A 22819-nucleotide genomic window follows, 5' to 3' on the forward strand; every position below is an offset into this window, starting at 1 on the left:
CACCGCCCCGCCCCGCCACTTCCGCCCCTCGGAAGCGTGGCGACCCGCGGCCCGCCCAGGATTGGACGCTGGCGGCAGGCGGCGGCCACGATTGGTCGAGGGGTGGTGACGTCAGGGGCGGGGCTGTTCCGGGATGGGAACCACGTGCCGGCCGCCGCCGCGCCTTCGCCGGGCGGGGCGGCTGCTGAGGCGAGCCATGAGCGGGTGCGTTTGGGAACTCGGACCCCCGGGGAAGCGGTGGCTGGTGAGTGGGGTGAAGGGGGTGACGTAGGGGCTCCCGGGGACCGAACTCCAGTGTCGCCTCTGCCTCCCGGACGAAGGCCCCCAGGTTCTCGGCCTCCGTGTTGCTGTTTTAAATGGAGAAATGGGTCCCGGACTCCGACGGGCTCCAAACTCCCCGAAACTCCGCCCCGGCGCCCCGCCTGTCCGGCCCGCCCAGCCCGCGGGGCGCCCGCTCCCCCAAAGCCTTCTGGAGTCTCCGGGGTCTCCGGGCCCCCTCCCCGCGCACCTTCCCCACTCCGTTCCCGCTTTGCGTTGCCCTCCTCCGGCTTCGGGTCCCAGCGGGCACGGTGAGATACAGGGTGTGGGGAGCCGTCGGGCCTCAGTTTCCCCCGTGCCGCCCGCAGGTGGCCGGCCTGGGGAACCCCGGGCTTCCCGGCACGCGGCACAGCGTGGGGATGGCGGTGCTGGGGCAGCTGGCGCGGCGTCTGGGGGTGGCGGAGCGCTGGGCCCGCGACCGCCGCTGCGCCGCCGACCTCGCCCGGGCCGCGCTGGGGGACGCCCAGCTGGTCCTGCTGCGGCCGCGGCGGCTCATGAATGCCAACGGGCGCAGCGTGGCCCGCGCCGGTGAGTTGGGGGCGCCCGGGGAGCCTGCCTGGGGGGCGCAGGGGCCACGGTTCACCTCCCGAGTTCCAGCTGCCGCATGGCCTCGGGTATTGCGGGAGCCTCGGTTTCTTTAAACTGTGGCCTCTCCCGGGAGTTGGGAGATGAGAGGTGGAAAAGCGCCCCCTGGGCCGGCCAGCGGTAACCGGGCCACCGTCTCCCTGTGCCAAGCGGAGCTGTTGGGGCTGACTGCCGAGGAGGTCTACCTGGTGCACGACGACCTGGACAAGCCGCTGGGGAAACTGGCTCTGAAGCTGGGGGGAAGCGCCAGGTGAGGCCCAAGCCCGTCTGGGTGGGGCGGGGAGGTGGCCTCCCATTTGAAGTGGGGGAGGGTGCCAGCCCCAGCCCGGGCTGGGAGAGGGAAGGGTGCTGACTCAGGGAAGCACTGACTGCCCCTCTCCCATCCCTCCAAGGGGCCATAATGGAGTCCGTTCCTGCATTAGCTGCCTCAACTCCAACGTGAGTCCGCCCCCCTTGGTTCTGCTCTGGGTGGGTGGTTTGGCCTGGGGCCCAACACTCCTCTCCAAAGCTGCCTGCGCCCCTCTGCTCCTCACAGGCAATGCCCCGGCTGCGGGTGGGCATCGGGCGCCCGACACACCCCAATGCAGTGCAGGCACACGTGCTGGGCCGCTTCTCCCCGTCGGAGCAGGAACTGCTGCCCCCAGTGCTGGAGCGTGCCACAGACCTGCTCCTGGACCACATCCGCGAGCGAAGCCAGGGGCCCTGGTCAGGCACCTGACACCAGTGGGCACCGCTGCCTGCTCACCTGCCATGCCCAGATACCCAGCCACGTCCACAGAGGTGTCACGCCAACCTGCGGGATCCACATTTTATATAACTTGTCTGGACTACTCTAGGCTTTCTGGGATTAAAAGGGACTGGGGCTGGATCGGTCCATTTTGGGGATGAGGGTTGGTCTTCTCTCTGTGTCTTACTTGGAAAGTAGGGAAACTTCAGGAAGACTGAGCTTTTTCATCTTTTTTGAAGACTCGGAGGGTTGGAACTGTAAGATTAAAGATGCCTGCTCAGAAGCTGAAGCTTCCTCAGGGGGTTCCGACCCTTCTCCTGCCTGCGGAGGAGGGACCCAGCAGCCCCCCTCCCAGGGGCTGTGTGGGCATGCCTTGGGGCTCTGAGGCCTTGTCACTCCTTCCTTCAGCCCATTCCACAGATGGGGAAATGGAGGCTTAGAGAAGTCTAGCCATATCCCCAAGGCCACACATGGCAGTGTGACTAAGCCATGATCGGCACCCAGGGCTGGCTGTCATCTTGCTGCCATCGAGGTCCCAGGCACTCTCACCTCAGTGCTGCCGAATGTTTGGAATGATCTCATACGAGTGACGTGTGACAGCACCCTGAGGTCTTCGGGGTTGGGTGAGAGGTGGACCGTACGAGACATCAGGCCCATGTCTATCAGCTGGTAGCTTGGGAAGTCAGACAGCTGTTGGAGCATTGACCCATTCCTGCGTGGCGGAGTGCTGCTCTGGCTGCGGAGGGGGGGTGTGTGGTGGTAATCACCTCCATTTCAGAGATTAGGAGGCTAAGGTTCAGAGGGGCTTTGAGAAGCCCACATTCTGGCCTAGGGTCACTGAGTCAGTCCTTGACCAGTCCTACAGCTGCTTCTGAGGTCACACCAGGTCACTCACCTCTCCTTTTGGCCATGACGGTGGTGGGCACTCAGGACCATGGTGGGGCTGAGCATGGACAGCAGCTGCCGCAGAATCTCCTTGCAGTGAAGCTGGTACACTATTTCGGAGTTGCCGTCCTCCTCTTCTGGTTGCAGATGCTGGGAGGGGTGGGGATGGGCGCATGGGATCAGGCCCATAGGGGCCCCAACACCCACCTCTGGGAAACTCCAACCCAGTGCCTGTTTTAAAAAGTGTGCCCCGGCTGTGGTGCGGTACCCATTCTCCAAAAAGCCCAAGGCCTTCCAGGGCCTCAGAGAAGGAAGGACTCCATCCAGTTTCTTTAAGACTCAGAAAAGGACAGATTTGCCAGGAGTCTCTCAGGGAAAAGTGGGGTGTCTGACCCTGGCGTGGCTTTCTCCGCGAGCCCAGTTATCTCGGAGCGGTTTCTGTCCTTGACCGACCCCTGCACCCCCCACCCCCCAACCACCACCACCTTCACCCACTTCTTGTTCACCTTCATAACACTCTGTAGGAAGTTGGTGGCCTGGGTCAGGGCCGTCCCCAGGCTTGCCCGCACCTTCTGCTCTTTGGCCAGCTCATGCTGCAGCCGCTGCACCTCAGCGTGCTGGTGCTCCAGCTGCTGGCTCAGCTGGTTTTTCTGGCTCCTGGTGGTGGGACCAGAGGAGTCAGCCACCTCCCTACTCCAGGGTGTTGGGCCCAGCCATTGCTCCGTAGCCCACAGGGCCCCTCATCCAGCCCCAGGCTCTTCCAGAGAGAGGAAGTCACTGGCCTGCGCCATGTGGCCCCACCTCAGTGCCTCCTTGTCCTTCTGCAGGTGCTGGACTTTCCGCTCCAGTTCGCCCAGCATGAAACGCTGGTGCTCAGCCTCTGCTTTGTCCTGCTGCTGCTCGTGGTACTTCTCAGTCAGCATGAGGATGATCTGTGGGTGCGGGCAGATGGCCATACCCCGGATCCACCGTGGGCTCTTAGCCAGCCCCACGCCCCCAGTTCTAGACTCGGCCAGGGCTCACCCCACTGCACAGAGAGGTCACATCCCCGGAGAGCAGCTGGGCAGGGCCTCAGCTCTCCGGGAGTGGGTTCCACTTCAAGTTACAGGGGCTTTAAGCCAAACATTAAAAATGAGCCGGGGCCAGCACCGTAGAGCCCCCACAAGTAGGGCCGGTCCTCTCACAGCTGGCTCCCTCGGCACTTGGCCCCAGGCCAGGTACACCCTGCCAAGTGTGTGTTTGCCCTCAGGGCAGGGCCCCTGGAATGCCCTCCAGTAGGTGCCGAACCCCCTGTGCTGGCAGGCACACCTTCTGGTTGTTTTTGCTGTGCTTGGCCATGGCCTGCCTGGTGTTCCGCAGCATCTCCAGCTCTTTGTACAGCTTGTCTTGGTTGCACTTGAGCTGGTCGTTCTCCCGCAGCAGCTGGATGCCATGCTGGGAGACCCTGGACAGCTGCAGGGTAATAGTGTTGTTCTCCAGGATGGCCTGCTTCGTTGTGTCCCACATCTGGCTAGTGGCCACCTTGTGGAAGTCCGTGGCCACCTGGTTCACACGCTGAATGATCTCCTTCTTCACTCTACTCGGGATGGGTGGGGATGAAAGGGGTCAGGCAGAGTGGGCACAGACCTCAGGCACCCCCTTCCTATGTGGAGGTGCCCAGAGTGCTTAGGGCCACCTCTGCTAGTCCCTCCAGGAAGGGGTGGGCTGTGGGCAGGAGGCTTCTCACTGTAGACCCTTTGTACCTTTTTAAATATATTTTTTTGTATTGATTTCAGAGAGGAAGGGAGAGGGAGAGAAAGAAACATCAATGATCTGCACACCCTCTACTGGGGATTGAGCACACAACCCAGGCATGTGCCTTTGACCAGAATCAAACCTGGGACCCTTCAGTCCACAGGCCGATGCTCAATCTACAGAGCCAAATCTGTTATGGCACCCTTTGTACCTTGAATTATGAACCAAATCAATGTATTACCTATAAAATAAATGACTTAAGTCACACCACCTGGCAAAGGGAAGGTGAGGAATTCTCCAATGCCAGTGTGAGGGCGAGCCGGGGAGCTTGGTGGTTTTCTCACACCCTCCATAAACCTGCCAGGATCCCGGGGAGCGCAGGATGGGAGTCGATGAGCTACACAGTCTCCCCGATCAGAAGTGAGGCAAACTGGTCTGAGGACCAGGCTGCACCTGCCCCACTGATAGAGGCTCCCAGCACCCGGCCTGCCCACCTGTCCCTGTCCAGCACCGACTTCTTCTCCAGGTTGTACATGTAGTCCTTGTATTCTTTATCCTGCTTCTGCAGCTGGTCCTCCAGCAATGAGAACTTTTCTGAGAGTTCCTCTTTCTGCTGCCGGAACTCCTCCAGGGCTGCCAGCTTCCCCCCTGCCCCCTCCCAGGACACAGGCCTGGTGAGGGGCCGCCCAGGAGGGCAGGTCCCAGGGGCAGCGAGGGCCTAGAGCAATGCCCCTCCCTCCCCACTTCCTCTTGCTTGCCTTAGGGTTCCTGATCCAGTAGAGCCAGACCCCTGCCCTACACCCAGTCCTGCCCATCTTTACTGCTTTATTCTGGGACGCTCTCTTCCCCTCCACTAATCTTACCAAGACTCGTTCAGCTTTCACCTCTGAGAGGCTGTGCTTGACACTCCACGCCGGTCTGATGAAGGCGTGGTGACAGCAACTATGCAGTCGGATCACCTCTGGGCCGGCATTCATGCTGTCATTAAGCCTCAAAACAACCCTTGCCCCCTGGGTGACCTTGGCCAAGACACTTCACCTTCTTACGGTGCTCCCTTACCTACAAATGGGGGAGATAGCACTTCCTGCTTCATAGGATTGCTGGGACATTCATTATGGAAGGTAATGAGTGTGTAGGAAGCAGCACATAGTTGCTGTTGTTTAAGGTAGACATATCCCCATTTCCCAGGTGGGAAAACTGTCAGAGGTAAGTGCTTGCCCAAGCCCACAGATAGTGGTGGAGCTAGGACTTGAGCACGCAGAGCCAGAGACTTGGGTTCCCTGTCTCCATGGCAGGTGCCCCCAGGCCCCGCTCACCAATGATGATGTTCTCCGTGGTGAGCTGATCCTTGGTCTCCTGGAACTCATGGCGCACCTGGGCTAGCTGGGCTTCAAAGGCATCCTTCTCCATCTCCTTGGCCAGCTGCAGGCTCTGGAGCTGCTCATTGAGGTCAGCGATCTCATCCATCCGCTGGTTGAGCGTGCGCTTGAGGAAGGCCACAATCTCCTTTTTATTGTTGGCCAGCTGCTCATACTCCTGGCGGAATAGCTTCTCCTGCACGGCCAGCTCGTCCCACTTGTGCTGGTACCTGAGGCGAGGGTGGGGCAGAGCTCCAAGGGTCTGGGCATGCCAGGCCTCTGCCACTGGGCCACCTTCCTCAAGACCTTCCCACAGAGGGGCATGTGAGGTTCCTCATGGTCAGAATCCAGCCTCCTCCCCCTGACCTGCACTCATGACCATAGCCAGTGTCTGCTCAGTGCATTGCTTTCATCACATCATTACAATGGCAGGTCCATTGAGGGCAGAGCCTTCCTCTCGTGTTCACAGCTGTGTATAGCAGATATTCGTATATTTGCTGAATTCTCACAACAGCCCATAAAGAAGTGGGTACTATGATGATTATATGCATTTGACAGATGAGAAAACGGAGGCTCAGAGAAATAAACTCCTAGTAAGTGGCAAAACCAGAATTTGAACTCAAGTCAATCTGACCCCAAAGTCAAGGCTCAACCACAACACTTACTGCCGAAATGGACCAGCTCTGTGTCCTCCCTACCCTTTGCACCTGCTAGCTTCCTTACCTTCAGGCACTATTACCTCAGTGGAGTTTTCTTGGCTTTGAGCCATATTCGTGACCCTCTCTTTGGTGCCCTTGTCTCACTGGGCAGTCAAGACCTGATGTGTGTCTTCACCACCTGGCTGACCTCTGACCTCCTCACCTCTATATTCTTGGGGCCTGGCAGAGGAGCTGAGCAAATAATAAGCACCCACTACTGTTTCCCAAATGCATTTTCCCCAAATACATTCAATCCAGTGCCTCAGCTTGAAGGAAGCTTGTGAATTTTTAAGAGTATCATCTGATCTATTGATTTCCAAGGGAATAATTGGTGATATTTGGAAAGATGTTTTAATTCACAATTTACCCAACTAACATCTTTTGAATGGCTACTGCATACAGGGCCCTGCAGGGTGCAGCACTGAGTGACCTGCTCTGTGGAGCAAGGAAGCAGCCTGGTGTAGGAGAGTCAGGGGGCCAGAGCTCCCATTCTGCCACCTCTTCCTCCTGGAGGCGACCTGCCCTCCCTGAGCCTCAGACCCTCCATCTGTGTAATAGTGATGCATGTGGACCTCTCTCATGGCTGTGTTCAAGAACACACTGAGCACCAGCACAGCACCCACCTGGCACACATGAAGGAGGCAACATTAGCTGTATCTGCAACATGTGGGGTTCTTGCTCATCACCAAAGGGTCTTTTAGGGGTGACCCTGAGACTGAGCCAGTGCATCATAACTGGGAGGAAACTTGGTTTGAAAATAAGAAAAATGGCCAGATGAACATGTCTTGGAAGACACACACACACACACACACTCCCATCCCCAGCTGAGCCTCTGGCCCCACAGGACCAGACTCTGTGCCCACCCACCGGGCCAGCCTGTCCTCCAGGTCTCGGATCTGGATGTGGTAGAACTCCCGTAACTCCTCGGCTAAAGCCATCTCCATGGGCACAACGGGTTCCTTGACACTTTTCTTCTCCTTGGCCACCTTGTTTGCCTTCTTTTTGGGAGCCATGGCTGGTAACCACCACTACCTCAGGGCTCCTTTAAAAGACCAGGTGGTTGCTAAGGAAGTTGGTCTCATACATAGCAACAAACTGAAACAAGGCTTAAAGGGGCCCTGCCCTATTTTGGGCAAGGCTGGCACTGGCAAACGGTCTGCAACTCCAAGGCTGACAGAACCTCCATAGAGGTTCTTGGTTGGGGTTTCCTAGGTTCTGATGTCTCCAGACCAGGATGGCAGCTCTCAGGGCACTCTTGGGCACTCTTGGGCCTTCTCCTCCAAGTGGCAATAAGTGATGTAGAAATAGTAGTTCAGAGGCCTAGAAGTCACTCCCTGCCCCTTTGTGCTGATCAGGGGGACATCTTGCCCAGAGCTCCCCAAGTCCGAAGAAGCTGGTCACCAGGGCCCCAGGCCAAGAAACTCCTCCCTGAGGCCTGAGACCAGCTTAATTCTTTGGTGATGCAGCTACATAGCAGAATCATCCTCTTGGTTCACCCAAAGCAAGTGGGGAGGCAGCACGGTAAGGGTAGGTATTTTAGTGAGCATCGACCTACGAAGTGGGAGGTCACAGCTCAATTCCGGTCAGGCCAGGTGCCTGGGTTGTGGGCTTGATCCCGTGTGGGGCACAGGAAGCAGCCAATTAATGATTCTCATCATTGATGTTTCTTTTTTCTTTTTCTTTTTTTTTTTTAATATATTTTTATTGATTTTTTTTTTTACAGAGAGGAAGGGAGAGAGATAGAGAGCTAGAAACGTCGATGAGAGAGAAACATCGACCAGCTGCCTCCTGCACACCCCCTACTGGGGATGTGCCCGCAACCAATGTACATGCCCTTGACCGGAATCGAACCCAGGACCCTTCAGTCCGCAGACCGACGCTCTACCACTGAGCCAAACCAGCTTCGGCTCATCATTGATGTTTCTATCTCTATCCCTCCCTCTCCCTTCCGAAATACAAAAAAAAAAAAAAGATATCTATATTTTTAAAAAATAGATGTTTTATAGAGGAGGCTCCCATACTGGGGTCCCAAGACATCCCTGTCCAGAGGCTGGCTCAGTTTTCCACACGGCTCAGTGAAAGCGCTCCATTTGTCCCGCGCTGACCCCGGCAGACAAAGGCCTTACTCTGGAGCTTTGCCCTGACTGGCCCCTCATGCTCCATCTCCCCTCACCCGCCCCCCCTCCTGAAGACCATGCCTGTAGGCCTGTAGATTCACACATAGCTTGTGGCCCAGGCACTCCTGGGGCAGGGGCGGGTCCTCTTCACCCCTGTTGTCCTAGAGCTTGGCACTTAGCAAGAGATGACACAGTCCATCCTGGCAGTTTGAAGGCTAGTCAGGGTGAAACCCAATTACTTTTGTCTTAGGGGTTGGCTTGAGCGGTAGATCCTTGCAGTGGGTGCCAAGGGACGGGGAAGGTTCAGAAACAGAGAGGTGAGTGTTTACTTTTGGCCATGAGGCAGGTTGGAGCAGTGGTTGGTTAAAGGTGGGCTTGAGTTTCTCTGCCCTGGACTGCAAACAGGACAATACAGGCCCAGAGAGGAGAATGGCCTGACCCAGTGCCCAAAACGGGGCTAGCAGAGGGACTGGCCCTCCAGCCTAAAGCAATGGCCATTCCTCCAGCTACAGATCGCTGCCTCACTGACCTGAGAAGCTCCCCCACAGAAGCCTTGCCCAAGCAAAGGGTCCCCATGGAGCCTGAACCCCCCAGCTGCCTTCTCCTTCCTCTTGCCTCCTGGGTTGCTACCCTTTTACCGGAGGCCCATCTCAGGGTAGTTCTGAATCCCCGCCTGATGGGCTGCCTAGAGCCCACAGAAGGTATCAGCTCTTGGGCCTGTACTTCCTCCTGGGGGTCAAGGCCAGGTTTATAAATGCAGCTGCAGTCACACAGCTAGAGTGACAGCTGGACTGTCCGGCCGGCCTTCTTGATGGTGGGGAGGGGAAGGGAATGCTGCAGGTTGAAGGATACCCCTTTCTGGAACTTGTTTGGAGTCTCTCCAAAGCTCCCTATTCTGGGGCCACAGTCCTCACCTTTCCCAGAGAGCCATCTCATTGCTACTGCTTAAACTGTGTCCACACTGGGGACTGGTGGTGGTGGGCTCAGAGCCTCCTGACTTTGTGATCTGAGTCTTCTGAGAGAAGCAGGTGCAGTGCACACAGCCCAGGAGGCGGCAGCATCAGTCCAGGGCAGTGGCCGGTGGGCTGGGGCACTGCCACCTCTAGAAAGCACTGGAGGGAAGGAAGCCTAGGAGCAGTGGAGACAGGGCGGCGGACACGCATCATTCAACATACCTGACATCTTGCCAACCTCTGTGGAGCACATGACATAAGAGATTTGTTCATCCAGGGTGTGTGTGTGTGTGTGTGTGTGTGAGATACAGTACTACCGTCCACTAGTGTGAGCTCATGAGGACCCAGTCTGCCTTGTTTGTGGCTGCATTCCTAGAGCCTAGGATGGAAGTTGGCACATAGTAGGCACTTACAAACATCTACTTACTGACCACACGTGGAGGGGATTCCAGAATAGCATAGTAAGGAGCTCGATCCAACCTCCCTTCAGCAAGACAATTTAATTGAAGATTTAAAAACAAGAAAATTATTTAAAGTATCTGAAAATTGTTCTAAGGGTATACAGAAAATGGGAAAACATTCATTTAAGAAAATCTGCCCACTGGTGTGGCTCAGTGGTTAAGCATCCACTATGAATCATAAGGTCATGGTTCAATTCCCAGTTAGGACACATACCTGGGTTGCGGGCTCAATCCCCCACTGGTGAAATGCAGGAGGCAGCCAATTGATGATTCTCATCATTGATGTCTCTATCGCCCTCTCCCTTTCTAAAATGAATAAAAATATTTTTTAAATTAACAAAACAATAAAGAAAAAGTTTCCACACAGGCAGTAGAATGAGAAAGTGCCAAAGAAAGAAGCCTGTCAACCAAGAATTCTATATCCAGCAAAATTACCCTTCAGTATCACTCTTCCACAGGCATCCCTCACAGGAGGGAACAAAGTTCCTCATCAAGGTCCTGTGGATTTGAGCCAAGCCTGCTTGATGCCAAGGTCTGTGCTCCTAGTCATTGCCATTCTGCCTCCCAGGAACAAAAGCCTGGTGTCACACCAACGTGGCGTATAGGCACATGAGCAGGGTCTGGCGGAGACCTCCAGCATGCAGCCTCTGAGATGGAGACATACTAGACACAGAGAAATAGGGTGATGGAAGGACAATGTTATCTACAGGTAGCTTGCTGTTGCTGCTAGGGGCCAAGACAAGCTTCACAGATTGTCCCCAAATGTGCAACAGCTACAGATCTTAATGTAAGTAACGGAGACCCGGATCCAGGAGACTCCAAGCCGTGGCTGGGGTGGCTGGACTCCTCTGCCATGGACCATTGCAGAAGCCTTTCTTTCCACTTTCCACAGTGAAACCAGCCCACAGTCACCTTGGACACCATGAATGAGCGCCAAATTATTTCTTTATTAGACTGAAGTACTTTAGTACAGAACAGTACAGAGATGATACATGTTTGTGCTTCAATACTTTCAAACACTGAAATTCTGATAATTTCAAGGTAAACAAGTTTCAAGACAGACTAGGTTTTTAAAATATCCTTTTGATAAATTATTTTTTCTATAAATAACAGAGAAAAGAAAACCAACATGTTCGACGAACAAAGTCCTAAAGCGTAAGCATTGGTCACGGGGAGGGGACAAAACAAGCAGTAACAGTAAGAAACCAACGAATGCAAGTACCTACAGCTCTGTCCTAAGGAAATAAGATATCGTCAGGGGCGAGGGGAGACAGGCCTGAGAACTAATCTGAGTGCAAAGGGGGGAGAGGTTTCCAGGCCGTGAGGAGAGAACACCACAGGCATCTACCGGGCGGGCGAGGAGCATGTTCTGAAAGGAGAGCGGGCGAGTTAAACTAGCACACACCACGTTTGCAACGACATCACAAGACAGTAATATACACGCGGTCTGCAGGAGTAAAAGGGTGGCGGGGGCTGGACAGGGGACATTTTTGTGACTTCCACTGTCATTATATTTCATGACAACAGCAGCAGAACAAACAGTGTGCTCACTCCCGGAGAACGAGAACTGCTGAGTCTTGAGGATGACGAGACATCCTGCCTGCATTTGCTTCTTTAAGTTTCGCCTTAGAGCTAAGTTTTATACAGCTAGGTTTTTATACAGGGAATAAAATGACCATTTTCTCTTACAAGCACAACAACATATGACCCTGCACTACAAAAAAATAAGATATTAGGAAGTATATTCCACTGAGGATCATCTGAGTGGGCAAAAGTCTGTATAAATCCATTGGACTATGATTCTGGCCATTGGATGTCTTAGGGGACAGGCCCTCTCTACAGAGAAGGCCCTCTGACAGCATCCTGCAGAGCCCACTCTGTTCTAGTCCATTCCTAACCCCTGAGCTTTCCCAGGCTGACCCCAATAAGAAAGACTTTCTCTGATCAAAAGATCAGGCCTAAATCCTTCTCCAGGCGACCAAGGTCTCCAGGGGGAGCTTGCTCCTCACTGGTCAGGGCACAGTGACTTAGACCACAGAGCGACTTCCCTCAGGGCCACTGTGCTGTGGACGCAGCCATGGAGGGCACGGTGACAAGCTGAACACCAGCCCCAGCCCAGCCCCAGCACTGGGGATATGGGCCACCAAGGAAAGCAAAGAGGTGGGTTCCAGCTCCAACCTCCGAGTTGCCACCTGGTCCTCCCTGCCCAGCCTACCTGATGAGAGCAGGCACTGGGGCGTGGGGATCGGAGTGAAAGGACAGAGAGAGACTCAGTTTGAAATACTCCCGGAACAGACATCTGCATCCCAATAAGAACAGAAACAACCCAAGACAGGTTTTTAAAAACACTCAAGCATCTGCCTGCCCATACTCAAGCAATCGGCACGTGTCGCACCAGGTTATGTACAAGGTCACGGAATCCTAACTAATGGGAGAAGGTGTCCATTCACTCTGAACAGTCCCAAAACTTCTCCAGCAGCGTGCCACTCACACACGAACCTCTCCTCCCTGGGCACGTATAGAAGATAGTCTCTTTAAAAACACAATGCATTATTGTCTTTTGTTTCAGAGAGAAGAGGGCATCATTAAACACGAGAACGCAGCGGCAACAGCGCCGCCTAGGGCGTGCAGAGCTGGGAGGCAGGGAAGGGCAGGGTCAGCAAAGGAACCACTGTGGGCGGCGGCAGGGCAGCGGAGCATGGGGGAGAGGGTTCGCTGTTTGGAGGGGCAGCTTATTGTTTTAAGTGCTTATTTCTTCATCTGTTTTATTCAGTTTCTTCAGCGTGTCCAGCAGTTTTTGTGGGGTGAGAATCTGCGTGGATCCTGAGGGAGGCAGAGAAGACAGTGAGCTCACCGGCTCTAGGTCAGGATACTTTCTCCTTCCCTGCTCGAGATTCCCAGGCCTGCACCCATTCTCCCGCCCCACCCTGGTGTGGTCAGTGGAGGCAGGGAGGGGGTTGGGGATTGATTGGGCTTTGGGGACTGGGGATAAACAAAACATCCTCTGGCTCAGGCAGGGTCCCAGGCTGCACCAAGGAAGGAGCAGGCCTCTCCCTCAGGGCTCAGCGCCATCTGCAGGAGATGAGGCAGCTGCATTGTGAACTCAAGGTGAAGCAGGGAGAGGAATTCCAAACCACATGGCAGGGGAAGGTTGGAATGGGGAGGGGACTAGGAGGGGCCTGTGTGTGGAAAGAACGGTGCCTGGGAGGGAGGCAGCCGGTGGGCAGAACACCCTGGGGGAAGCCACTGACCTCTGGAGCAGATGGTTGGAACTGCCATGGGTGGTGGGCGGGACCTCAGGTGTGAAAAGGAGAGGGCGGGGGACCTGAGGCCTTACCTTATAGAGACCGCGCATTGTAAGAGATTAGAAATGCTTGCAAAACTTTAAGCTAATGGAATTAGGTATAACTTCTACCACAAAAGAATAAACAAATAAAAGTAAATGAAGTCCTTTTTCATAAGGAGAGAGATCTAGTAAGTGCAGTGAAAAAAGATGCATGGATCGTGGGGTTTGGACATGGACATATCAAACAGAACAGAGGTGGCTGGTGTGTGAGCATGAGGCCTGCACGCATGCAGCAGGGGCCGTCAAAGAAAGATCCTGGTGGGAGAGAACTGAACAAAAGAGACCCGTACTTGAAAATGTGCCTCCCTGGAGATGCGGGTGCACGCATGGCCTTCATGGGACGAGGGAACAGAAACCTCAGGATGCCAGACTCCCACCCCAAGCAAGGGTAGGCAAAGAAGGCCTGGGCTGGCTTGCTGGGCGTGATCTCACACACCAGGTCCCTGTGCCTTTGACCACTACTTGTTCAGCTGACCCGTGACTGCTAGAGCTGCAGGCTTGAACCTTCCCAGTCAGTGCAAACCAGCAGCAAACTGGCAAAGCCTTCCCTGGTGTGAGGGCTTCCTCCCAACGTCCCATTCCCTGCAGTTCAAGTCCCAGGCATCTGTCACAGCTCGGAGCAGCTGAGTGATGCCTGGCAGCAGGCACCAGTCCCCAGCTCTACAGCGACTCATGACCCTGCACACTGAGGCTCCTGCAAACAGGACAGAGCTTCCGCAGCATGCCCCTGGTGTCATTCTGGTGCTCCTTTCCCCCAGAGCACACACTTCTGCGACTCTACCAGTCTTACTGCGAGTCCTAAAGAAAGTCAAAAACTCTACAAGTGGGAAAGCAGGACTTAAATGTTACAAGCTTTTAACAGTAAGCTGTGTGAGAATGAGGGCTTTCCAATGTCCATCGACAAGGACTGTGGGTCTACATCACATGTGTCAAACACAAGGCCCGCGGGCCAAATCCGTCCCGCCAGGCCTTGCAATGTGGCCCGCACCGCGCTGTCATCACTGCACTCCCGCTGCGTTTCCATCACAATGACAGTTTATGACTGTTCAGTAAACCATTCGGCCCGCGATTTAGGCTGGATTTTAGATTTTGGCCCCTTCTCTGATTGAGTTCGACACCTCTAGTCTACATCCTGAAAGACAGCCTGGGCTCTGGGTGCAGGGTTAGCTCAAGGGCATCCTAGGCTGAGGCCAGCGAAAACCATCCCTAACACCCTCCTCCAGGCCATCCACTGAGCTCCAGGAAATGAGGAGGCCCCGAGTTAGAGGAAACGTCAAGAGGGGGCTCTGGTCAGGTGCCCGTCCCAGAGCTCCCCCTGCCCTTGCTTCCTTGCAAATTCAGAATTTGGGGGAGGCCAAAGAGGATGAGGACTCCATCATGCTCTAGACTTTTCTTATATTATCTGGTCACTGACCATATGGTGTTCCCAGTCTTTGACTGAGAGAAGAAAACCCAGGATTGGGCAACTAGAGAGGACCGTAGGGCTCTGTGCCAGGCACGGCCCTGGGCCCTCACTCACTCATCTGTTTAAAGGGCCCGGAGCAGCTGAGTGCCCATTCTTGCTACCCAATCATCTGTATTGCTTTAATACTTGGTTAGGCTTTCTACCACCACAAATATTGCTAATTGAGTGGGGTGGGTTTAAACAGGTAGTTGACCACATAGGCCTTCTAGAACAGCAAGCAGGTCCCACTGCTCTGAGGGTCCCTTTTAGTCCACATAACTGGAAGGTTGAGAAATGTGAACGGGTTTCCAAGAACAAAGTCATCCAAAAGACTCAATGCTGTGGCAGACACAGAGGTCTGCTGGGACAAAATCCCTCTTTCGATGGCCGGGTGCTCAGCTGGCTAGAGCATCGTTCTGACAGACAAGGTTACAGGTTCTATCCCCAGGGCACATACAAGAATCAACTGATGGATGCATAAATGGAGCAACAAACCCATGTCTCTCTCAAAATCAATTTTAAAAAGCACATCTTGCAGTACATGCCACCTGCACACAGAACTAGACAGCTCTAACTCTCATTACCAACCTCCCAAGGGGCTTCTGAAGAATAACTGTTTATGCAGCTCCCAGGTTTGGCTTTCCTTGGGAAGGCAGAATGGGAGGAGCTCAGGGCCATGGCCAGACCCAGGGTCCTAGCTCACAGCCACCTGCTATTTCTCAGGCTGCCTAGGGTGGAAAAGAGGAGGAGATAAATGGCCTGGCCTTCGGAGCAAGTCCTTTAGGGATGAGCATACTCCCTTCACATAAACCTTCCAGGTTTCCTAGCCAGGGTGCTGAAGGCATTCCCCTGAGGTCAACGGGGAGCTGAGAATGGGTAGGGCTGCATGGCTGGAGTCAGTAATCTGAGGAGCCTTGGGACCCTATGGTCCAGCCTCCCTGTGGTCCACACACTGTGGCCCAGGAAGTGGGAATGACCTAGCCACAGGTCCTTGTGGCAGAGCGGGGGCCGGGGTCCAGGCCTGCCCACTGCTCAAGGTGACTCGCATTCTGAGACTCACGGGGCCACAGCTCAGCCCAGGAGTGGGCGCATTTTCAGGGCCCATGTCAGTGGAGTCTATGAAGCCAGGGACACAAACTGTGGCCTCATCACAGAATGGGCAGTGAAGCTAAGGCCTGAGTAACGAGACATGGCGTTCTGGATCAGCCTGCCAATTAAACGCCTCTGAGGAGGGTCCCAGCCCATATGGAGAATGGAAGGAGAGAGGAGGGAACGAGGAGGGACAAGAACACGATCTGCATAATCTACCGAACAGACAGCGGGTCCTGGTGACTGAGCAGGTGCAGTGCGGTGGGAGCTTCTATCCAAAGGCTCTCAGCACCGAGTTCTGTAGGCGCGGAGGGTAACTACTCAGCTCTTGGAAGGGTCACAGGGGGATAAAATAAAAGCAATGACTGAAAGAGCAAATGGCTGATCAGTGCGTTTCTCCAAAGAACATGAAACAGGAGCTCTTCCCATGGTTGGCAGGGGTTCACCACGTAGCTGGTAGCTGGTGACCCAAACTTGTCCCTCGGAATCAGCGCCTGTCCCGGAAGGCGGCATTACATGTCTAACTACCACTGACTGGAGTCTACTCTACTCTCCGCAGGGCCTCACCCACAGTCGGGTACCCAGGGGTATCCCTGAAAGCCTGCTGGCCTCGTGCTCAGGTTCCCACACCTCGCCCCAACCTGGACAAGGCACTCTCTTCCTGGTGCCCACAAACGCCTCCCTGAGCCACCAGGCTTGGGCGCGCCCCTCTGGCATCCCTTGACCTCCCTGGAGGGCTGTTCACAGCATTATCCTCATTCTCAGGTTAAAACCCTAGAGGCTGCCGCTGTGGGCTGAGCAGCAGGGAACCCCGGGCAGGAGAGAGCCCGCAGGCCGGCTCCGTGGCCAGTGTGTGAAGGCAGCATCGGACACATTTTCAATCGGTGTTAAGAACTGCAAGCATTTTCTTGTTAAAGGAAAATCAAATAAATAATAAACTAAAAAGAGAAAAAATAAAAAGTGACGGAATAATCAAAGAAAACCCTTCAGAGCGGAAGAGTTTCTTTTCTGTAATAAGCTGCTTTTACTTTGTTTCTTTGGCTCTCACTCCATTGTTGGAGCCTGATCCTCAAAAGATACCCTAGAGGACTCCCTGAAGTCGGGGTGTCTCAGGTCCATGAGAAATTTGGTGGGAGTAAGAATATGAGTAGAACCTGCGGGAGAACAGAGGCCAGCTGACTGCTTGAACAAAGGTACGGAACAGGAACATGCCAACTTAGGCCTATGTTTTATGCAGCCAGTGAGATATGAGAAAGCAAGACACACACGCGCGCGCGCGCGCACACACACACACACACACAGGCACACGTACTGCAAGGATGGCTGGCATGCACAAAAGCGGGTGAGGCCACACAGCGGACGTCGGCTGTCTGAGCGAGGCCCCTCCACAAATCTGTGGGCCACTCCATCCCCCCAGGTTATACCACCTCCCAATGGGGAACCTCCGGTCATGGCCAAAGCTAAAGATGGAGATTTACCCCAAGCCCGGCTATGACAGCTTCTGCCCAGGAAAACTGTGTATGAGCTAAGAATTATCCAACACACACATGCAACACGTATGTAAGCAGGGAGCAGAGCGCTTTATCTCGAGGCCTACGTTACGAAAAGGAAGGAAAATACAGGGAAAAATGGCGACCAGATGGGGGAGCTCCAGGGAGCAGGGCCAGGAGGAAGAATGTCCGGTCTGCCCACTGAATGGTGCTTCTAGGTCCCTCTTGAGACACCAGGGATGACCACGTGACTGGTGTGCAGAACCTACTCCCCTGAGAGCCTGGGGGCACTGTGACCCAGCCACTCCAAAGGGAGGCATGAAGCTGACACGTCTTGTCGAGGGAAGGGGAGAGGGCAGAACCGGCCAGGTAGTATGTGCCATCCTGGCAAGTTCACTCATTTTGATAAGGGAAAGGAGGGACTGAGGAAACCTGGTGAAAGCAAGATTTTTCTCAGCTCCCTCTTTCTCTTCCAGCCCTAGCACTGTGGGCATGCCTACAAGCAAGAAAAGGAGAAACACGTCCCGCTGCACTGAGTCGGCTCCTGTGACTTGCTTCCTTTCCTCTGGAAAACCATCAGGAAGTCGCAGACAGGGTGTGAAAGACCAAGAAGTAGCAGGGCCAGAGGGGGGCCTGGGCAGAGGCCGGCACGCCTCGGGCAGTCTCTGCTCACACCGGGTCTGTGAGTCTCCGACGGAGAGGGAAGGAGGGGTCAGAGTTTACCTTCCTTTCACCGAGCGCCTCGGTGTGAGGCCCAATGCCAGGACAAGTCCCACCTCGGGCTAGTTGGGGCTGTCAGGGGTGTTCTTAGCCTGCTCGGTTGGAAAAGGAGATGGCGGCCTGGAGAGGGGGGTGCGTGCCCTGATGACCCACAGGCAGGGGCAGAGCAGAGAGAGGGCCGGGCTGCTGGAGTCTGTCGGGCCCCTCCCTCCGCACGCAGACACGAGGAAGGAACCCTCGCCCCTGGGCTTCTGCCGACCACGAACAGCTCTAGAGACGATGCCTGGTGGGCAGCGGCGTCGAGGACGGATGGACGGACGGAATGAAACACCAAAGCATGGAATGGAGCCCAGTGCGAAGCAGCCCGCCCCCTGGGAAGATCCCACTCACCGATCAACACCTCCCACTTGCCGTTGGCCTGGGTCACCTCGTAGGCGCAGCGCATCTCGCTCAGGCTCACGCCTCCCAGGATGAAAATGATGAGGCGGGGGCCGCTGCGGTACTCGCCCGGGGCCTTGTTCTTATGCCAGTGCCCATAGCGGGCGCTGAGGGGGAGGGGAGAGAGAGAGTGATGATGTTCACCGCACTCGTATCTGTGTGACATGTTGCATGTTCGTTCTGTACACGTGAGCACAGAGCAGCTGTGTAGTGAGGGATGTGAATGAACCGCAGCGGGGCCGGGAGCAGAACCGCTACGAGCGCCCTGCTGCCACCGTCAGCCTCTTAGAAACAGGTAGGCGGCAGCCAGGTTCAGGTTGGCTTTACTGTTTGACATGTCTGACTCCTCCGGCTGCTGTTCGTCCAGGATCTACCCACGGGGCACCTGTTCCTAGGCTTGAATGGGCACTCTGCTGGCAGCGAGCAGGAACAACGGTCACAGGAACAAAGAAGGTGCCCAGATGCCGCACTGGGCCGGCCTCCTGCACTGAGAGGAAGGGCCTCACGGCGGGGGGCACTGCCAGGCCGGCCTGCAGCTGGCTGCGAAGAGCACAGCGAGGGGGTCTCACGGGCCATGCTGTGTCACGCCACCAGAGCCAGTCCCCTTCCTGCCGCCTTGCCTGCTCGGGCTTCTCACCTGACAGCGGTGGTGCTGAAGGAGGCAGAGGAGCGGGTAGAGATGTAAGGGTAGTGCTTGGTATCGAGCTTGTCCTCAATGGTGTCCTGGAAAGAAAAGAGACTGATGTTGCCCAGCCTGTGTGGCTCAGTGGTTGAGCATCGACCCATAAACCAGGAGGTCATGGTTTGTTTCGGGTCAGGGCACATGTCTGAGTTGAGAGTTCGATCCCCAGTGTGGGGTGTGCAAGAGGCAGCCGAGCAATGATTCTCGCTCATCATGATGTTTCTCTCTCTCCCTCTTCCTTTCTCTCTGAAATCCATACAAATATATAAAAAGAAGAGAGACCTATGTTAGGCCTGCCCCCTGCTGGGAAAGGGCTGACAGAACCCAGGTGAGAATTCAAAGAACAAGTCACTTAGTGAAAACCACGCCAGGTTTGCAGCACCCAGACACCTCCCTGCTCTGCTGCTGCTGCTGCTGCTGCTGCTGCGCCCGCTGCCCAGGGCAGTGCCCGGTGTGGAGAGCAAGCCCAGAACCGCCAGCATGCTGAAGCTAATCTGTAGGTTTGCTCATTAAGAGACATCTTTAAAACTTGCATTGATTTTTCTTGCAATGAAGTCTTTTTTCCCTCTTACATTCTATGTGAGACGGTGCCATATTCTGTCCCATAAACTCCTGCCACCATCAGTCTTGTAGAAACCAGGCACTGGCAGTCTCTCAGGCAAGTGAAAGCCTTCAACCCTCTCTGCCCAAGGGACTAATTATCTGGTGGGTAGATCCCAGCTCTCAGCTCCTGCTGCCTAGGAACCTACACTCCCCCTTCAAGCCACCATGCCAAGCGCACACGTCTCCCTGGGGGTCCAGGAAGGAGGGCAGAAAAGGGAGCAGAGAACAAAGGAGGGATGAGGCAGGGGCTGGCTTTCCCTCTGCAGCAAGCCAGGATCTGCAGTTGGTTTCTAGATGTCTCTTGTTCACCCAGCTTTTTGGTTTGTGCATTTTAAAAATAGGAAGCTGACTCACTGTATATATTTAAAACATATTTATTTTAACGTACAATTCAGTACGAACACCTGCTCTGCAATGAGTCAGCAAAGGGATCCTGAGCAAGTCTCTTCGTTCTCGGACCCCAGTCCCATCTGCCTGTCAAGTGAGGAGTGGACAAATTAGCCCTAATCCCACCCCAACATCTAGCAGGTGGGATTCTACACATGCTTCCCTGATCTACAAGAAGAGATGGGCGGGACAGGCGCCTTACAAACGTGGAACATCTACTATGCACAGAGCATGGCCAGAGGCAAACACCAGGCAGCGCGCATGCACAAGGAACCTCCCTAACGCAAGCTCCTGGAGTCCAGGCCGCCCCTGTGGGCCGGTTGGACAGGGGTGGTGTGGATGGCACAATGAGATGAGATGGGGACTTTGAAGGAAGGAGAGTGAGAATGTTCCAGACAAGGGGTGGGTTTGAACAGAAGAGTAGAAGCAGAAATAGGCTTGGCAGGGTCTCTGGCTGGCATGGAGGACTGAGGGACAGGGTAAGTGGGAGAAGAGGGGCAGGCTGGGCTCACTTTCCAGAGGCCCACCCACACCTCAGTATGGAACTGGCTACCCATGGGCCCTTTTGATGCTGCGATCTGTTTGGTTCCTCTGGGTGTGGTACCACTGAGGGTCTCGGCCTCCTGCTGCCTAGAAATCACGTGGTCTCGGGACCGGCCCTTCATTAGCCCCAGGACAAGACGTGCCGCGAGGCCTGCGAGAGCCCCCGGGAGCCTGTCCTTTGGGGGCACCGCCACCTGCTAGCCCTGGAGCTGGAACATCAGGCCTTTTCGTGAAGAGCCTGGGCCTGGCGTCTGTCTCCACCCCTCTACCCCCAGCCCCCGCACCCACCCATCACTGACCTCCATGATGTCTTTGATAATCGGGGTCCATCGTGACAGCTGGTAGGTCTGCTCACTGATGCGCTCCTTCCGTTCTGGCTTGCTCCTGCGACGCAACGTAGACTGAACGCAAACATACAAGATTACCGTCAGGACCGTGCGGACCGCAGAGGACCGTGCTGGCCTCCGGAAATTCTCCCCAAGGACGCCTTTCAGACAGCAGCAGGGCAAGCACTAACGAGTGGGAGCGTTTTCCCTCGGAAAGCCAAAAGTATGCCCTTCGAGGAGCTGGAGCCAAGTTGGTTTTTTTTCTTTTTGACTTTTAATATTTTACTTTATTACTATTTTTTGTTGTTGTTAGTCCTCACCTGAGGACATTTTTCCATTGGTTTTTAGGGAGAGTGGAGAGAGGGAAAGATAAAGAGAAACATCGATGTGAGAGAAACACATTGATTGGTTGCCTCATGTACCAGGGCCTGTGCCAGGGAGGAGCCTGCAACCAAGGTATGTGCCCTTGACCAGAATCGAACCTGGGACCTTTTGGTCCACAGGTCGACACTCTATCCACTTAGCCAAACTGGCTAGGGCTTATTTTTTAATATTTTAAATTGAATTTTAGAGAGAGGAAGGAAGAGGGAGAGAGAGGAGAAACAGTGATGTGAGAGTAAAACATTTATCAGTTGCCTCCTGCGTGCCCCATGCCAGGGATCAAGCCTGCATAAGCCCCCAATGGAAATTGAACTGGCAACCTTTTGGTGCACAGGACAATGCCCAACCCACTGAGCCACACCAGCCAGGGCCAAACTTGGCTCTTTAAAGTCATGGCAGATGCAGGTCAAATTAAAAAAAATTCAGGGAGTTAAAAAGAAGAGTTTGCTGTCGGCTGGCATCAGGAGAACATACTGCCTTGGGTGTGACTTACTCTCTGGTTTTGTTTCAACAGCACAGGCTGTACTGCAGGCATCATCTCCATCCTCACCCTGGTCCCTTGGGAACATGGGTCTAAAAGGCCAGTTACAGGCTCTGGTCTGGTGCCCCGAGCGGCACCTGCAGCTCTCGCGTGGTCAGCACTGCGGCAGAGCTGCTGCCACAGGAGGAACACCCACCCGGTCCCTGGCTGGGGGCTCCTTGCGGGGTGCTGTGAGGAGTGCTCAGGACTCTTCCTCATCCTGGGCCCCCACCCCAGCCCCTCCTAGAGCCCGCTGTGGGCTGGGCCTCCCAGACTAGCTGCCCTGACTGGGTCCTAGGTCAGTGGCAGTGTGGATCCTCACGGAAGAAGCTGTGTCTGGGTGTCCAAAGGCAGAGGCAGGCCGACCTGCAGGCGTGGCTCCTGCCATGGGCTGGTCCACGGTATGGCTCAGCTTTGGTGGCCGTGCTCCGCACCCACATGGGCACGTCGGGGCTCCTGGCGCTAACCCTCTGTTACTCCCATCTCAGTATCTTTCTTCCTGATTTTACCTGCTTTCTCTTTCTCAGTGCTGAGCGTGTGCCTCATAAGCTGCCTAAGTATGTTAGGGGAGAAGAGAAAGGCCTGCCAGCTTCCCTCCTGCTCACCCCCCCACCCCACCCCCGCAAGGCTGGCCCTTACGTCGGTGACGATGGGCACGCCCAAGTGTGCCATGTTGGTGATGATCTCGCTGTCCTCTGGGGGGATCTGGGCGTGCTGGATCAGCTTGTTCAGGTTTTCCTCAGTGATGCCTGAGAGAACAGAACCGGTCACCACACCCGCCCCGCACGGTGCACGCTCAGAGCCCGCCCACCACCTGGCGGGAGGGGGCAGCGCCCCTTCTCTTCGCCATTGGTGGAAATTAACCTGCTCATGGCATCACTTCACCATACGGCGAGGACCAGGACTCCTGTTCCACACTCGCCACTCCATCCCGTGCTGCGACCATCGGCAATTCCCTCTCCAAGTCTGTTTCCCTCATCTCCGCTTCTCAGCCACCCCTGCCACCCTGGGCCC

The 22819-nt window shown here is 55.2% G+C and overlaps 3 protein-coding genes across 6 annotated transcripts in view; 1 reads left to right on the forward strand and 2 right to left on the reverse strand.

The window, feature by feature from the left end:
- The first annotated feature begins 86 nt into the window (after positions 1–86).
- On the forward strand, positions 87–1919 carry PTRH1 (peptidyl-tRNA hydrolase 1 homolog). 2 transcript variants are annotated; one of them, XM_036416190.2, is made up of 5 exons: positions 87–244; positions 627–846; positions 1054–1153; positions 1296–1341; positions 1412–1919. In XM_036416190.2, exons 1-5 carry the CDS (start codon positions 134–136, stop codon positions 1619–1621), a joined length of 687 nt encoding a protein of 228 aa, XP_036272083.1. In that variant the 5' UTR covers positions 87–133; the 3' UTR covers positions 1622–1919. The 2 variants fall into 2 exon arrangements, with proteins under 2 accessions (XP_036272083.1, XP_036272084.1); XM_036416191.2 differs by having other exon boundaries at positions 1439–1919.
- On the reverse strand, positions 1785–7318 carry CFAP157 (cilia and flagella associated protein 157). The gene is made up of 9 exons (XM_045573602.1): positions 7173–7318; positions 5566–5837; positions 4744–4897; positions 3824–4091; positions 3317–3447; positions 3022–3172; positions 2526–2665; positions 2180–2366; positions 1785–1885 (listed from the first exon to the last, which is right to left on the reverse strand). The coding sequence occupies exons 1-9, from the start codon at positions 7316–7318 to the stop codon at positions 1814–1816; spliced, it is 1521 nt and encodes a 506-aa protein (XP_045429558.1). The 3' UTR covers positions 1785–1813.
- Positions 7319–10763: 3445 nt separating this feature from the next.
- STXBP1 (syntaxin binding protein 1) overlaps positions 10764–22819 on the reverse strand; it is a 43713-nt gene continuing 31657 nt past the window's right edge. For 2 of the 3 annotated variants that reach the window (XM_045573600.1, XM_036416178.2), the window contains 6 exons: positions 22445–22554; positions 20878–20979; positions 19001–19086; positions 18316–18470; positions 16744–16869; positions 10764–12659 (listed from right to left, as the gene is read on the reverse strand). In XM_045573600.1, the coding sequence (XP_045429556.1) occupies positions 16760–16869; positions 18316–18470; positions 19001–19086; positions 20878–20979; positions 22445–22554 (563 nt within the window). In that variant the 3' untranslated portion in view covers positions 10764–12659; positions 16744–16759. The remainder of the gene's footprint in view (positions 12660–16743; positions 16870–18315; positions 18471–19000; positions 19087–20877; positions 20980–22444; positions 22555–22819) is intronic. The other variant, XM_036416179.2, reaches the window with a different exon arrangement.

The sequence above is a fragment of the Pipistrellus kuhlii genome, unplaced genomic scaffold, assembly GCF_014108245.1.
Source record: "Pipistrellus kuhlii isolate mPipKuh1 unplaced genomic scaffold, mPipKuh1.p scaffold_m20_p_53, whole genome shotgun sequence".
NCBI classification, from domain to species: Eukaryota; Metazoa; Chordata; class Mammalia; order Chiroptera; family Vespertilionidae; genus Pipistrellus; species Pipistrellus kuhlii.

Bases quoted from the DNA above. Each gene is read 5' to 3' on its own strand.
- PTRH1 (XM_036416190.2), top strand. From the start codon at position 134: ATGGGAACCACGTGCCGGCCGCCGCCGCGCCTTCGCCGGGCGGGGCGG. The intron at 245-626 runs GTGAGTGGGGTG...TGCCGCCCGCAG, and splicing joins CCCCGGGGAAGCGGTGGCTG to GTGGCCGGCCTGGGGAACCC. The intron at 847-1,053 runs GTGAGTTGGGGG...CCCTGTGCCAAG, and splicing joins GCGCAGCGTGGCCCGCGCCG to CGGAGCTGTTGGGGCTGACT.
- CFAP157 (XM_045573602.1), bottom strand. From the start codon at position 7,318: ATGGCTCCCAAAAAGAAGGCAAACAAGGTGGCCAAGGAGAAGAAAAGT. The intron at 3,448-3,823 runs GTGTGCCTGCCA...CCGCACCCACAG, and splicing joins ACAGCAAAAACAACCAGAAG to ATCATCCTCATGCTGACTGA. The intron at 2,367-2,525 runs GTGAGTGACCTG...CCCCCTCCGCAG, and splicing joins CGTCATGGCCAAAAGGAGAG to CCAGAGCAGCACTCCGCCAC.